At 38.1% G+C, this 13,456-nt stretch overlaps 1 protein-coding gene across 9 annotated transcripts in view; it reads left to right on the forward strand.

The window, feature by feature from the left end:
* Positions 1-13,456, forward strand: part of TLK2 (tousled like kinase 2) — a 103,390-nt gene that overhangs the window by 32,385 nt on the left and 57,549 nt on the right. For 7 of the 9 annotated variants that reach the window (XR_009537638.1, XM_060134766.1, XM_060134769.1 and 4 more), the window contains exons 3-6: positions 2,844-2,915; positions 3,813-3,882; positions 5,044-5,087; positions 5,815-5,910. Coding sequence is in view for 8 of the 9 variants with exons in the window: in XM_060134766.1 (XP_059990749.1) it covers positions 2,844-2,915; positions 3,813-3,882; positions 5,044-5,087; positions 5,815-5,910 (282 nt within the window). In the remaining variant the exon portion in view is untranslated. The remainder of the gene's footprint in view (positions 1-2,843; positions 2,916-3,812; positions 3,883-5,043; positions 5,088-5,814; positions 5,911-13,456) is intronic. The other 2 variants (XM_060134762.1, XM_060134770.1) reach the window with 2 other exon arrangements.

A 13,456-nucleotide genomic window follows, 5' to 3' on the forward strand; every position in this document is an offset into this window, starting at 1 on the left:
GGAGTAGCATTCCGGGTCATATGTAACTCTGTGTTTAATTGTTTGAGGAACTGCCCGACAGTTTTTGAAAGCACCTGCACTATTTTACATTCCTACCAGCAGTGTGTGAGGTGTGAGGGTTCCAGTTTCTCCACATTCTTGCCAGCACTTCTTGTTGTCTTTTTTGAATCTAGCCATCCTAGTAAGTGTGAAGTGGTACCCCATTTTGGTTTTGATTTGTGTTTCCCCATTGGCTAATGATGTTGAGCTTCTATTCATGTGCTTATTGGCCATTTGTATCTCATCTTTGGAGAAATGTCTGTTTAGACCTTTTGCCCAGTTTCAATTGGGTTATCTGTGTTTATTTCTGAATTGTAAGAGTTCTTTATACAGCATACAAGTACCTTATCAGATGTGTGATTTGCAAATATCTTCTTTCGTGGGTTTTCTTCGGTGATAGTGTCTTTTCAACCGTAAACGTTTTTAATTTTGAAAAAGTCCAGTTTATCTTTTTTTTACTTTTGTTGTTGGCACTTTTAGTGTCATATCTAAGCATTCTTTGCCCAGTTTGAGGTCATGAAGATTTACCCCTATTTTTTTTTTTAAGGGAACTTTTTGGTTGCATTGGATCTTCATTGTTGCGCGGGCTTTCTTTAGTGTGGTGAGTGGGGGCTACTCTTCGTTGCGGTGCATGGGCTTCTCATTGCAGTGGATTCTCTTGTTGCGGAGCACGGGCTCTAGGCGTGCGGGCTTCAGTAGTTGTGGCACGCAGGCTCAGTAGTTGTGGCGCACGGGCTTAGTTGCTCTGCAGCATGTGGGATCTTCCTGGACCAGGGCTTGAACCCGTGTCTCCTGCGTTGGCAGGTGGATTCTTAACCACTGCGCCACCAGGGAAGTCCCTTTTCGTCTACTTCTTTAGTTACTGTTTCCTTTGGTTCCATGAACATATTTAGGATGGCTATTTTGAAATATTTTTCTGTTAAATCCAGCATCTGGTCATTCTCACCAGCAGTTTCTTTTGCCTGCTTTTTTTTTCTTTTCCTGGTATATGGGTCGTACTTGTTTGTTTCTTTGCATGCCTCATGATTTTTTGTTGGAAATTGGTCATTTTAGATGATACGTTGTAGCACCTCTGGGTACTGATTTCTCATCCTGTTCTTTGGGGCCTTGATATTGTTATTTGCTTGTGTATTTATTTAGTGACTGGCTGGATTATCTTAGTGAAGTCTGTTCTACCACGCATCCCCCCAGAGCTAAGCCTCTTGGTACTCCTCAGGGAGGCTTGGCGTTAGGTAAGCCTGCAGGTGCCCTGTGGTGACTGGTACTCAATAGGACTCTTTTCCTGACCAACCCAGCTGTTAAACTACACTAGTTGTCCAGATTGCTCTCTTGTTTTCAGCAGTGCCCTGAGGCATACATTCCTCTACAGACTACAAACTAATCCAATCAAATTGGGGCTCCTTGGAAGGAAAAGTTTCTGAGGTCAATGGTTGCTATTTGCTCTGACCCCAGGGAGGTCTCCTCCCTGGTGTCTTATTCCTTGATTCTCTCCTGCAAACTAGCTGACCTACAGTCTAGACTGTATCTTCATTACACGAATCTCTTTCTGCTTGCCTTTTACCAAAACCTCCCTTAGATTTAAACTTGTCCACACTGTTGGGAATGAAGTCAGGTCCTTTGGGAAAAGATTTGGTACTACATGTTCCAGCTTTTTCCCCCTGGCAAAATATCCAAGCCAGGGTTCTGGAGCTGGGGGTGGGGACAGTGAGTGCCCATACTTTTCTGTGAGTGACATTCAGGCTGTAGGAACTGAGTGCCAGGAGGTAGCATGTGGAGATGCGGCACCACAGCAGCTTGTCTCTCCTGGTGTTGAACCACTGTCTCACGAGCTGAGCGAGAGGGCTGTTGGGGTCCCAGTATTCTCAGTTGACCATGCCTAAGGCAGAGCCTCTGTTCCACAAGTTGGTGTTGGGCAGAAGGGAGCCTCCTGTCTTTGATGTACTTGCCTGGGACTTAGCCTCAGTAATGGGGGCTGGGGATGGGTTGAGAAGTCCGAAGTCCTGCTTCTCCCAGGAAGAAAGCCCTTGGACTGAGAGCTGGGGGAAGGGGGGACCTTGTGCTCTTGGCTGCAGCAGTCTGGAGCCTTGCTGAGATGGGGGTGCGGGGGTGGGGTGGGGAGAGTGGTCTTGGTTCTAATACCACAGACTTTCACCTTTCAGGCTGAATTTTCATAGATTTTACTGAATGGTTGTTTCTTCATTTGCTGTTTGCCCTTAGGGACCATTGTCAGAGGCTTTGAATGGTGGTTTTTAAAAATAATTTGCATCAGTTTCCCTGAGGAGTGAGCTAGCAGAGATCCTCACGCCATTAGGCTAGAAGTCAATCTCTTGTAACTGTTTTTTGAGCTAGCAGTCATGCCTGTTTTAAAGCATGATTTGGAAAAGTGTTTCCTTCATTATGGTCTCTGACTGCCTCCTCATGAGGAACCCTTGACATACCCCTTAACATCTCAACTTTCAGATATTGCCTGTGTGATACGAGAGGCCAAGAGAATTGATTTTCCCCAGCTTATTTTCCTTAAAGAATGAACTTGCTACATGTGAAAGTACTCTAGAAGGGAAAATTTGCACGAGTTAAGAGTTTATAAAGGAAATGAAAATAATATTAGCTAGAGAATTTTAACATGAGGGCCCTGTACTATATGGTTGATTGAGTTCTTTTCAAGTTGGCTCAGAGGTGTTGCAGTTAACTCTTGGCTTCTTTGACCTGACTTAGATATCAAAATCAAATGGCTTCTCCCTCATTTTTGCTGTCATCCTTAAATTAGTTTATTTTGATTCCTTTTCTTTTTTCTTTCTTTTCAGGGGCCACTCAATAGTGAGTCTTCCAACCAGAGCTTGTGCAGCGTGGGGTCCTTGAGTGATAAAGAAGTAGAGGTAAGAAGCCACATCCATTGCAAGACTTCTCATATTCCCACACTTTGGGTCTGGGTTAAACCATAGCACTGCAAACTCTGGTGTCCTGTTAGGGTCTGGGTGAATGACTCCCCTTTGAGTTGTTTGCTCATTGTACAGTTGTGATGTGGCCTTGATGGGTTTTTATTACGATAATAATAACCATCAATAAAGGGTAGAGATTTGCAGTTGTAGCTGAATTAGCCTAGGTGCCATTGAATTTTAGCACTTTTTAGTACTTCAACAGAGTTGGGTTAGTGTGGCCCGACAGACTTTAGTAAGAAAATTAGAAGTTTTTTTTTTTTTAAGGCACACAACCTAGCTGCATAGATAGGTAACCGCTTACTTTGCACTTAGATAAAACTTTCAATAAATTAGTCAGTTGATTATGCATATCTTTCCTTTTTGGAAAAAAGGATTAGATTTAAGCTCTTTTAAAGTAGAAATGTTGTGGAAATTCCCTGGTGGTCCAGTGGTTAGGACTCAGCGCTTTCAGTGCCAGGCCCGGGTTCAATCCCTGGTTGGGGAAATAAGATCCTGCAAGCCGAGTGGCATGGCCAAAAAAAAAAAAAAAAAGTAGAAATATTGTAACAGCTGCTGTCTGAGAGCCTACTATATGCTAGATGCTTGTACTACATTTGTGCTTTGTAAAATTGAAGCTCTGATACTTTGAGCAGTTTGCTAAAAATTGTATAGGTGGCTTGGTTCCAGATCCTGTACTCTTTCCATGACCCTGCTCTAAGAGTTGGACACTCATTTAGGACTTGTCTGAGCCAGTTAAATATCCTTATAAATTTGATATTTTGTACATACTCTCTAATTTTCATAATGTGAAAAATTTAACAAAATGCTAATTGTGATGTATATGGTATTTAACAGACTCCTGAGAAAAAACAGAATGACCAGCGAAACCGGAAAAGAAAAGCTGAACCATATGAAACTAGCCAAGGTAGTAATACTTTCACACCGGTAAAAATACTAGATTCTTATGTACTTAGATAGAAAATTTCCAGCTCACACTAAGTAATTAGTTTGTGCACAGGGATTCCTAACAATGAAGATTTGTATTCCTTAAGGGAATATCAGGTTGTTTATTATAGACTTGCCATTTGATACACACTTGACGAAACAGTGTCAGTTCTTTGGGGACTCTGGTTTTCCCTGTTGTAAGTTAACCATCTTCTCGCCATGGGTTTGTCTTCAGACTAAGTATTTATTGTACAGAAAAGAGGTTACATTGGAGTTTTAACTATGTCTTGCACGAGATCAGTGATTTGCTAATAATAGGCAAGCAGAAATGGTTTCAGTCACATGGCTGTCCTTTTACCTGCCCTTCTTCCATGTCAATTATTTAGTTGTACATTGGTGCCCAGTGGAATAAATCTGTAAATATGATGGTGGTAATGCCAGATTTCTGTAAATAATTAAAGGAAGAATAAATGAAATGGCAGAGCTTCCAAGAAATGGACACCCTAGTCTTTTTTTTTTTTTCCGTATTCTTTTAATCTGCAAATCATTTTTTACTTTTTTGGGAGAAAATTTTCCCAAAGTGACAAGGTCACATAAAGTTTTTTGTGAAATAGAATAAACCCTTTTGTTCTGATGAATTTGTTTTGCATTTTTTGTCCTCTTAGTTGGGGGTGTAGTTTATAGTTTAGTTTTATTTTGATGCACAGTTGTGGCATGAGTTTTGTTAGTGTACTTGTAAAGAAAGATTAGTGACTTAAAGGAAAGTGAGCTGTGAAAAAGTCTTTCACTGCTTATTTCAGTCTTTAATTTTGTGGAGGAAACTGTCTTCTGTTCTTATGATACAGGTATTTTGGCTCATTTGTTAAAAGTAAGCTTGACATTTGAATTGATAACAATTCAAATGTTATCATTTGATAACATTTGAATTGATAACATTTCATTGATAACATTTGATATCATTTGATAACATTTCATTTGATAACATTTCATTGATAACATTTGATATCATTTGATAACATATCATTTGATAACATTTCATTGATAACAACATAGGCAGTTATTGAATACATAGTACACTTTAGCGAATGATGGTTTACTTGTGTTACTGGAAAAATTATACTTACTTTGGTTTTATTTTCAGGGAAAGGCACTCCTAGGGGACATAAAATTAGTGATTACTTTGAGGTAAGTTAAGTTTTTGGAAAAAGAAATCTATAGTGATTTTTTTAAAAACCTAAATCCTTTTGTTCATTTAAGGCTTTAGAGAGGAATATATTGCCTTTACTGTGCTCTCCTCCCCTTCCTCCCCATCTTCATCAACCCTATGCTGCCCCATCTCTATAAGAGGAAACGGCTGCTGACTTCCTAAATTTAAATTTGTTTATGATGTGTCTTTTCTGTGATGATATAAAAATTCACAAATGAGGTGATTTTTCTCTTGGCCAGACTAGGTTTCGTGTCTTACAAAGATTGAAGTGAAATGACTTGGACTCTTGTTTTGTCCTCTTCCCTTTAGTCCATAGGAACCTGTAGTAAGCTCACTGACCCATCCTTAGTGGTTACTGAAGAAGACACTAACATCCACTGTACCACTATATTCCTGCTTCGTGTATTTTGAGACAAGAAGGGAAAACATTCTTCTCTTATGTCCTTTCAAAACCATGTGTACCTTCAGCTTTCTAGCCATGTTTTCTTTATATCTTGGTACATTTCTGCTGGAGCTCCTCCTTAAAATCTTGTTGAAAAGATAGCAGAATTTGACTTATATGGCATTTTCTCTCTAGAATAAGATATATTGACTTAAAGGGGCCGTATATAATTAAGACCTGTTTGTGTATTAATCTTTTACTCTCCTTATCTGAAGCCTAGTACTGTTGTGAATTATTCATATCCATTTTTCCCTGTTGGCCAGTTTGCTGGGGGAAGCGGGCCAGGAACCAGCCCTGGCAGAAGTGTTCCACCAGTTGCACGATCCTCACCGCAACATTCCTTATCCAATCCCTTACCGGTAAGCATTCACCTGGAGAAATTTGACACCTGTTGTAGGAGACAAGAAGCCCAGGAACACTCGAGCAAAAGTTTCTCTTCCGTTAATTACCCAAGGGGAATGAGGCATTAAGGAGAAACGTTCATAGCATTACCTATGAATCACTTAACTTAGATTCAAATCTGTATCAGTAAATTTACATTTTATAAGAGCTGACCCTTTTCTCCCAGTATAATAAATTACTTCTAGGCCTGCAGCTCATTGTCCTGTCAAGGAACTGATTTCCAATCCAAACATTAGATTTTTATCCTTGCCAGACTTAAATGTTCCTATAACTAAATTCCTTAAAAAAAAATTTGGTCAGCTCCTGGCATTTGAATTATTTTTAAGGCTTACTAGAGAAGCTAAAGCTACACAAATTTGGGATAGGTTTGTTTTCTGCCTATAAGTGAGATCTGAAACTCTTAAAAACATTATAGCCAAGTTAGTGGTTCTCAACCGGAGGTAGTTTGTCCCCTCAGGGGACATTTGGCAGTGTTGGAGTAATTATTGGTCAGAAATAGAGGGTGAGTGGAAGGATGCCATAGGCATTTACTGGGCAGAGGCCAGGGATGCTGTTAAACATCTTACAGTGCACAGGACAGGCGCCACCACGAAGATCCAGTCCAAAATGACACTAGTGCCAAGGCTGAGAATCCCTGAGCTAGCTAATGTAGGGTTTTGTGTTAATTTGCTCAAGTGCCTTTGGATAATTTGTTGATACCAGTAAGAACTCTGTACTTAAGAGTGTATTATGTCTACTGATGCAGGTATTGCTGTGGGATCCAAGGGAAAAGGGAGATCAGGAGTTTTCATCCTAGGTCTCTGTTTAGGAAAGTTGCTCTTCTCTGCCTTAGCAGAGTTGATTAATACTACTTTTTTCCTAAATGATTTAGTCTTCTGTATTGTTAAAGTATTTTAAAATATCCTTCCCCTCTTCTCTCTCATGAAAGCATGCATTCATTAGGGTGATTATAATTATTAAAGCACTTAGGAAAATGTATTCAACTTGAAATTTCTGCTATTATTTTGTCATCCTTGTTATATTTAAAAATTTTAGAAATGTTTGATGTGTAGATCTGTTTGGTTAGGTTGAGGTTTGTTAGATAACTTTGGAGGAGGCCTATATCTATATTTTTATTAAGTTTTAAACCAGTTAAAGTTTTAAAATGTTAAATGAGATTGCAGAATTATCTATTTGGGACGAATATGATTTGTAGAATTTTGTTGTCTATTACTCTTCTGTCCCTGAAAAATATTTTTTTTTCATTTGGTTTTTAGTAGTGTACCACCCATCTATCATGTGTCCATTTAAGTCAGGTCTTACCTGACAACAGAAGAGATGATTCAATGATCTGTAGACATTTCTGCCACCTCTGTGAATGGTGGTGGGGGCCTCATCATTATTATGTAAATCTAAGTATATCTTGGGTGTTAAAATAGGAACCAAGCCTTAATTTCCTTTTTCCATTGCACTGAGAAGCTCTTTATCCTTCTAACTTAGATTCTGTGTTTCATTGTTATAATTACTGATTTGTGTATACCCTTCAATTCCCTTTCCCCACTCTCTCTCTATCATATTTGCCTGAAAAAACTCAGCCCTGGTTATCTAATTTTCCACCTTTTCCTTGTCTAAGCAGCTCAGCATGGTTAGAGGAAAACACATATACCCATGCTGACTGATCTCACTTTAAGTTCATGACCACCAATCTCATGAACCCCCTAGTTGCTGCCAGTCCTATTATATTTCCATAGTTAGTTCCCTTTCCTAGATGAATATTTCATATTTTTGTCATTTCCTGCAAGCCTCCAGCAACACTTCCTCCTCTACTATTTCAACTGATGGCTTTACTTTTTTATCTTCCTGAGAAAGTAGAAGCAATCAGAAGAGAACTTTCACATGCACCTGTGCCAAATCTACCAAGTTACTTGTATCATTATCCATATCTGCCTTTTAGGATGAAAGAACTTGCCAGCCCTTTACTTGGGCACTGGTTTCCCTGAAAATTACATATACAACTCTACATGACATTTCCACTTACATAACTAAATGGGCAGCTTTAAAACGTCCACAGAGGAACTCTTGCTCACTAGCAAAACAACACAACAAACTGTTCATCCTGCAGTCTACCCTGTCCTGGTAAATGACAGTTTACTCTGTCCAGTTTTTCAGATCATAACTTCATGCCCCATATCTAACCTGTCAATAAATCCTGTTTTCTTTTAAAAAATACCCAAATCCCAACCTCTTTTTCTATTCTTTTGGTTCTCTGCATTAAATCTCCAAAGTGGTCTCCCTGCTTCTGCCTGTGTCTCACCTATTTTCAGTATAGTAGCCAGAATGATTCTGTGAAAAAATTAAGACAGATCCTGCTCAAAACAGTCCAGACTGTTCTGGGCTTACATGGCCTAGAAGCTCCTACATGATTTTTGCTCCCCCCATCCGCCTGACTCCATCTGCTCCCCTCTCACCCTCATACCACTCCAGCCATGCTGGCCTCCTTGAAGTTCCTTGAACACTGTGAAGCACTCTTTTGCTTCACGGCCTTTGTACCTGCTATTCCCTCTTCCAGGAATAGCATGATTAGCACTCTCTTCATCAGGCTGTTGCTCAAAAATGACCTTATCAGAGAGGTCTCTCCTGGCCAACTTCTTTAAATATCAGTCCCTCTCACCTTGTAACTCTGTCCCTAATCCTGCTTTAATTCTTAGTTATTACTACCTGACATATGTATTTAAATTTTGATATGTATGTAAATTTTTTCATTGATTCATACTTATACATATAGAAGTGTATACATGTAAGTCTACAGCTTAATGAAGTTTCACAAACTGTGTACCAGTACAAGAAACAAAATACCAGGCCCTCCAGAAACCCCCTTATGCTCCCTTCCAGTCATTAGCCCCCTCCCTGCCACTGGGGATAGCCACTATCCTGACTTCTCACAGTACAGGTGGGTTTTTTTGTTTTTGTACTTTGTATAAAAGGAATCATACAGTATATACTCTTGTGTCTGGCTTCTTTCGTTCAACATTACTTTTGTGAGATTCATCCATACTGTGTGTTGTTGTAGATCATTCATTGTCATTGTGTGGTATAATTTTAATATTTTTATTTAATAATTTACATATCTTAATTTTTAACTATACACTTAGTCTATTGCCCAGCTTCTTCCACCAGAATGTTAATCCTAAGAGAGCAGGGATTTTGTTTTATTTACTGCTGTTTCCATCTCTTACAGTGTTTATTACATAAAGACGTAATCATTTTAACTGTCCCCCCCGCCCCGAATAGATATCTTGGAATAGATATCTTGTTCAATTTTTAGTCTGTAACACCCAAAACAGTGTTGGGTACACAGTGGGGGCTCAAGACTATTTGTCAAAAGGGAAGAATGGATAAAGAATTACTTCAGCATTTCTCCCCCTAAATGATTCTTTTATATTTTTTGTTAAATACAAGAAAGTACATAAACCGTGAGCCTTTTATGCAGGAGTTGGTAAACTACAGCCCACAGTTGGCAAGCTAAGAATGATTTTTAGATTTTTTTGAGTTGTATAGACAAAGAAGAATATATATCACAGAGATGATGTGTTGCCTGAAAAGCCTAACGTATTTCTATCTGACCCTTCACAAAAAATGTTTCCAGGAAATCATTATGAGGTTAACTCCATGTAATCATCACTTAGGTCAGAAAGTAAAATATTTCCAGCACCCTGGAAACCTTCCCTGATCACAACCCTCTCCCAATACCCTAGAAACAACCACTGTTCTAATTTTTGTGATTATCATTTGCTTTTCCTTATAGTGTGACCACATATGCATCCCTAAACAAAATAGTTTAGTTTTGTCATTACGATAATTTTGTTAAACATGGCATTTAATCACAGTGTTTAGATCTTCTGTATTCTGACTTTTGGCTGTTTGTTCTATCAATTAATAAGAGAGGTATATTTATGATTCTCATGATTGTGGGAGTAGTTTGTTTCTTCCTGTATATATATTTTTGCTTTATGTATTACTAAGTGATTCTCTTCATTCCTTCTGATACTTTTTGCTCTAAATGCAGTATATCTGATATTTAGTATATCCAAACCACTGTATGGTGTAAATACTTCCATTTTTATACTATCAACTTTTCATTATTTTGTTATCAGCGTATCTGACAAATATATAGTTGAAATTTTTTTCTTTATTCAGCCTAAAATCGTTTTTAGGGAATTCCCTGGTGGTCCAGTGGTTAGGACTTGGCACTTTTACTGCTGGGGCCCAGGTTTGATTGCTGGTTGGGGAACCAAGATCCTGCAAGCTGCGTGGCACAGCCAAAAAAAAAAAACTTTTTTAAACTTCAGTATTTATCCTATTTACATTTAATAAACTTATCATTATATTGGTTTTAAATATACCAGCTTTTAATGTATTTTCTGTTTATCTTACCTGTTCTATGTTACTTTTTCTTTCATTCCTTGTTTTCATTTGGATTAAAAAAAATTATTTCATATTTTTCTCCTCCACTAGTATGTAGGTCCTATGTGGTGTTTCTCTTAGAAGTTACCACAGGTATCTTTAATATGCCAAAGTTTGATGTTAATAGTATCTTTGCCCTCCTCCTAAATATATGATAACCTTGATTCCATTTATGTGCTACTGCTTTGGTGGTGGTGGTGTAGGTTTATATTTTGCCTTTTTTTTTTAGTTTCATAAAACATCATTATTACACTGTCAGTGTTCATTTAGATTTATCTATATACTTAACCTCTTTGCACTTCTTCCCGTTTTACATATTACACCTTCCACTCTAGGGTCACTTCCTTCTGCCTTCAGTGGTCCTTTAGTATTCTTTTAGTACAGTGTTTATCTGCTGGGGGTTAACTCTGTAGGTTTTTGTTTGCTGAAATAACTTTATTTTGCCCTTATTCTTGAAAGATGTTTATGCTCTGTATATTTCTAGATTGGCATTTTTTAACTTTTCACACAATTGAGTATATAATTACCATATTCTGGTTCCCATTGTTACTACTGAGAAAACAGTTTTCATTTACTTGTTATTTCTTTTGAAAGTATCTGCTCTGCTTCCCCCCATCCCCAGCAGCTTTTAACATTTTTATATGTGGTGTTCTGCAGTTTTACTATGATGCATCCTTTTATTTTCTCTTGTAATTTGTTGGGCTTCTGGTATTTGTGGGTTGGTGTCTTGTACCATTTCTGAATAATTATTTGCCATTGTATTCAGATATTATCTTGGCCCTGTTCCTTTTTCCTCCACCTATAAAATTTCAATTAACCGTATGTTAGACTGTCTCACTTTATCACCATGCCCCTTAACTTCTTTTTCTTTTGGTCTCTGTATGCTCCATTCTGGATAGTTCTTGCCTTTCAGTTCCCAAATTCTCTGTTTTGGTGTATCTAATTTGCCCCATTGAATTCTTAGTTTTTGTTATTTTATGTTCCCTGCAGATATATTCAAACTTGTCTTTATTTTTTTAATCTAGTAGACATAGTTGTTTTATAACCTGTCTGTTAATTCTTGTATTTGAAGGTTTTTTGTTGTTGTTGTTTTTTGCGGTACGCGGGCCTCTCACTGCTGTGCCCTCTCCCGTTGCGGAGCACAGGCTCCGGACGCGCAGGCCCAGCAGCCATGGCTCACAGGCCCAGCCGCTCCGCGGCACGTGGGATCCTCCCGGACTGGGGCACGAACTCGTGTCCCCTGCATCGGCAGGTGGACTCTCAACTACTGCGCCACAAGGGAAGCCCTGAAGGTTTTTTTGAACCTGTTTCTGCTGCCTGTTCTTTTTCCTAGTTGTTGCTCAGGGCTTTATTTCTTTTATGCTTTTGGTTTTGTGTCTTTGTGCTGCTCGTTGTTCTTGAAAAATTATTTGTGAAATTTCTTTGAGATCAAGAATAAGATATGTTCCTCCAGGGAGAATTTTTATTTGCTTCTTTCAAGTGCCTAGAGATTCTACCCATCTCTACAAACTACTGAATTCATGGCTTGCATTTTGTCCCTTTGGTTTGCTTATTTTGTTTCTTTCTTTCAACCAGGCAGGCATTATTGATTCCAATTAAGTTAACATTTCTCAGGGGAGCCTCCACCACCTGCACGGCCAAGGCAACTTCATTGCAACTCCCTGAGGGCAGGGGAAATGTTTCTTCTGGCTTACATTTTCCCTGAGGCTGTAACCCTTTGGAAGTGTAGCTAAAGTGGGAAGGGTTTTGTAATGAACCCCCTACTCTGGGTGGGCTTTGGCCTATGACTATCCAGTTGGCAACATGGTGCCCTAGAAATGGAAATTCAAGATCTGCAGGTACTCTTAGGGCAGATGTGACTTTGTTTCCCTTAGGTTTTACCATGACAGACCCCTACTATTTTATCAACTTTTCATTGCTTTTAATATCTTTTTTTTATATTTTGTCCTGTCTTTACAGTTAAGGGGAGGTTGGTACAAACATCCCAGCCTGCTATATTCCAGAGACATTTAAAGATCTTTCAGCCCTTGGCACATATTTATTGAATGTATAACAGAATGGTTTGTTTTAATATTGCAGCTTCAATGATACAGTCTCCCAAGTAGAGAGAATATTGTGAATGAGTATTACAGGTATTCTGGAGCCTGGATTTAAACCATTTTATTGGTTAGGGCAGGAGTGTTATTTTTAAGGCGGTAGATTCTACTCAGATTTTTTTAAAAATAATTTTTTTGTCAGGATCATTTTGATTAGTCTCTTTTACTTTTGTTTTCTAAAATGAAAGTGTTAAATAGATTTCCCTGATAAAGGGATACATGCTGATTATGAAAGTCCAACAGTTGAGAAGTGGTAAAATATAAAGTCCTTTCCACAAGAACTATTATTAAAGAGTTTAGTGGGCATATATGTGTATACATGTATGTTCATGTAGTAGATTTCCTCATTTTCATTGTATTTTTTTAATCAATAGCCTTGAACATTTTGTATTCTGTAAGTAATGCTGTAATGAATGTCCTTGTATATACATCTGTACTTATGCATGTTTTTCCTTTGGATAAATTTCCAAAGTATAGCTCCCAAATCAAAGAATATGCTCACTTTAAAATGTCATCACATGAATGATAAAGAAGATGTAGTGTGTGTGTATACACTCACACACACACACACACACACAATGGAATATTACTCAGCCATAAAAAGAATGAAATATTGCCATTTGCAGCAACATGGATGGACCTAGAGATTATCATACTAAATGAAGTAAGCCAGACAGAGAAAGACAAATATCATATAATATCGCTTATATGTGGAATCTAAAAAAAATGTTACAAATGAACTTATTTACAAAACAGAAATAGACCCACAGACATAGAAAATAAACTTATGGTTACAAAAGGGGAAAGGGTGGGTGGATAAATTAGGGATTTGGGATTAACATACAACACACTACTGTATATAAAATAGATAACCAACACAGACCTACTGTATAGGACAGGGAACTGTACTCAATATTTCGTAATAACTTAAAAGGGAATCTGAGAAAGAATATTTATATTGTTT

This window comes from Lagenorhynchus albirostris, chromosome 20 (assembly GCF_949774975.1).
Source record: "Lagenorhynchus albirostris chromosome 20, mLagAlb1.1, whole genome shotgun sequence".
Taxonomy (NCBI): Eukaryota; Metazoa; Chordata; class Mammalia; order Artiodactyla; family Delphinidae; genus Lagenorhynchus; species Lagenorhynchus albirostris.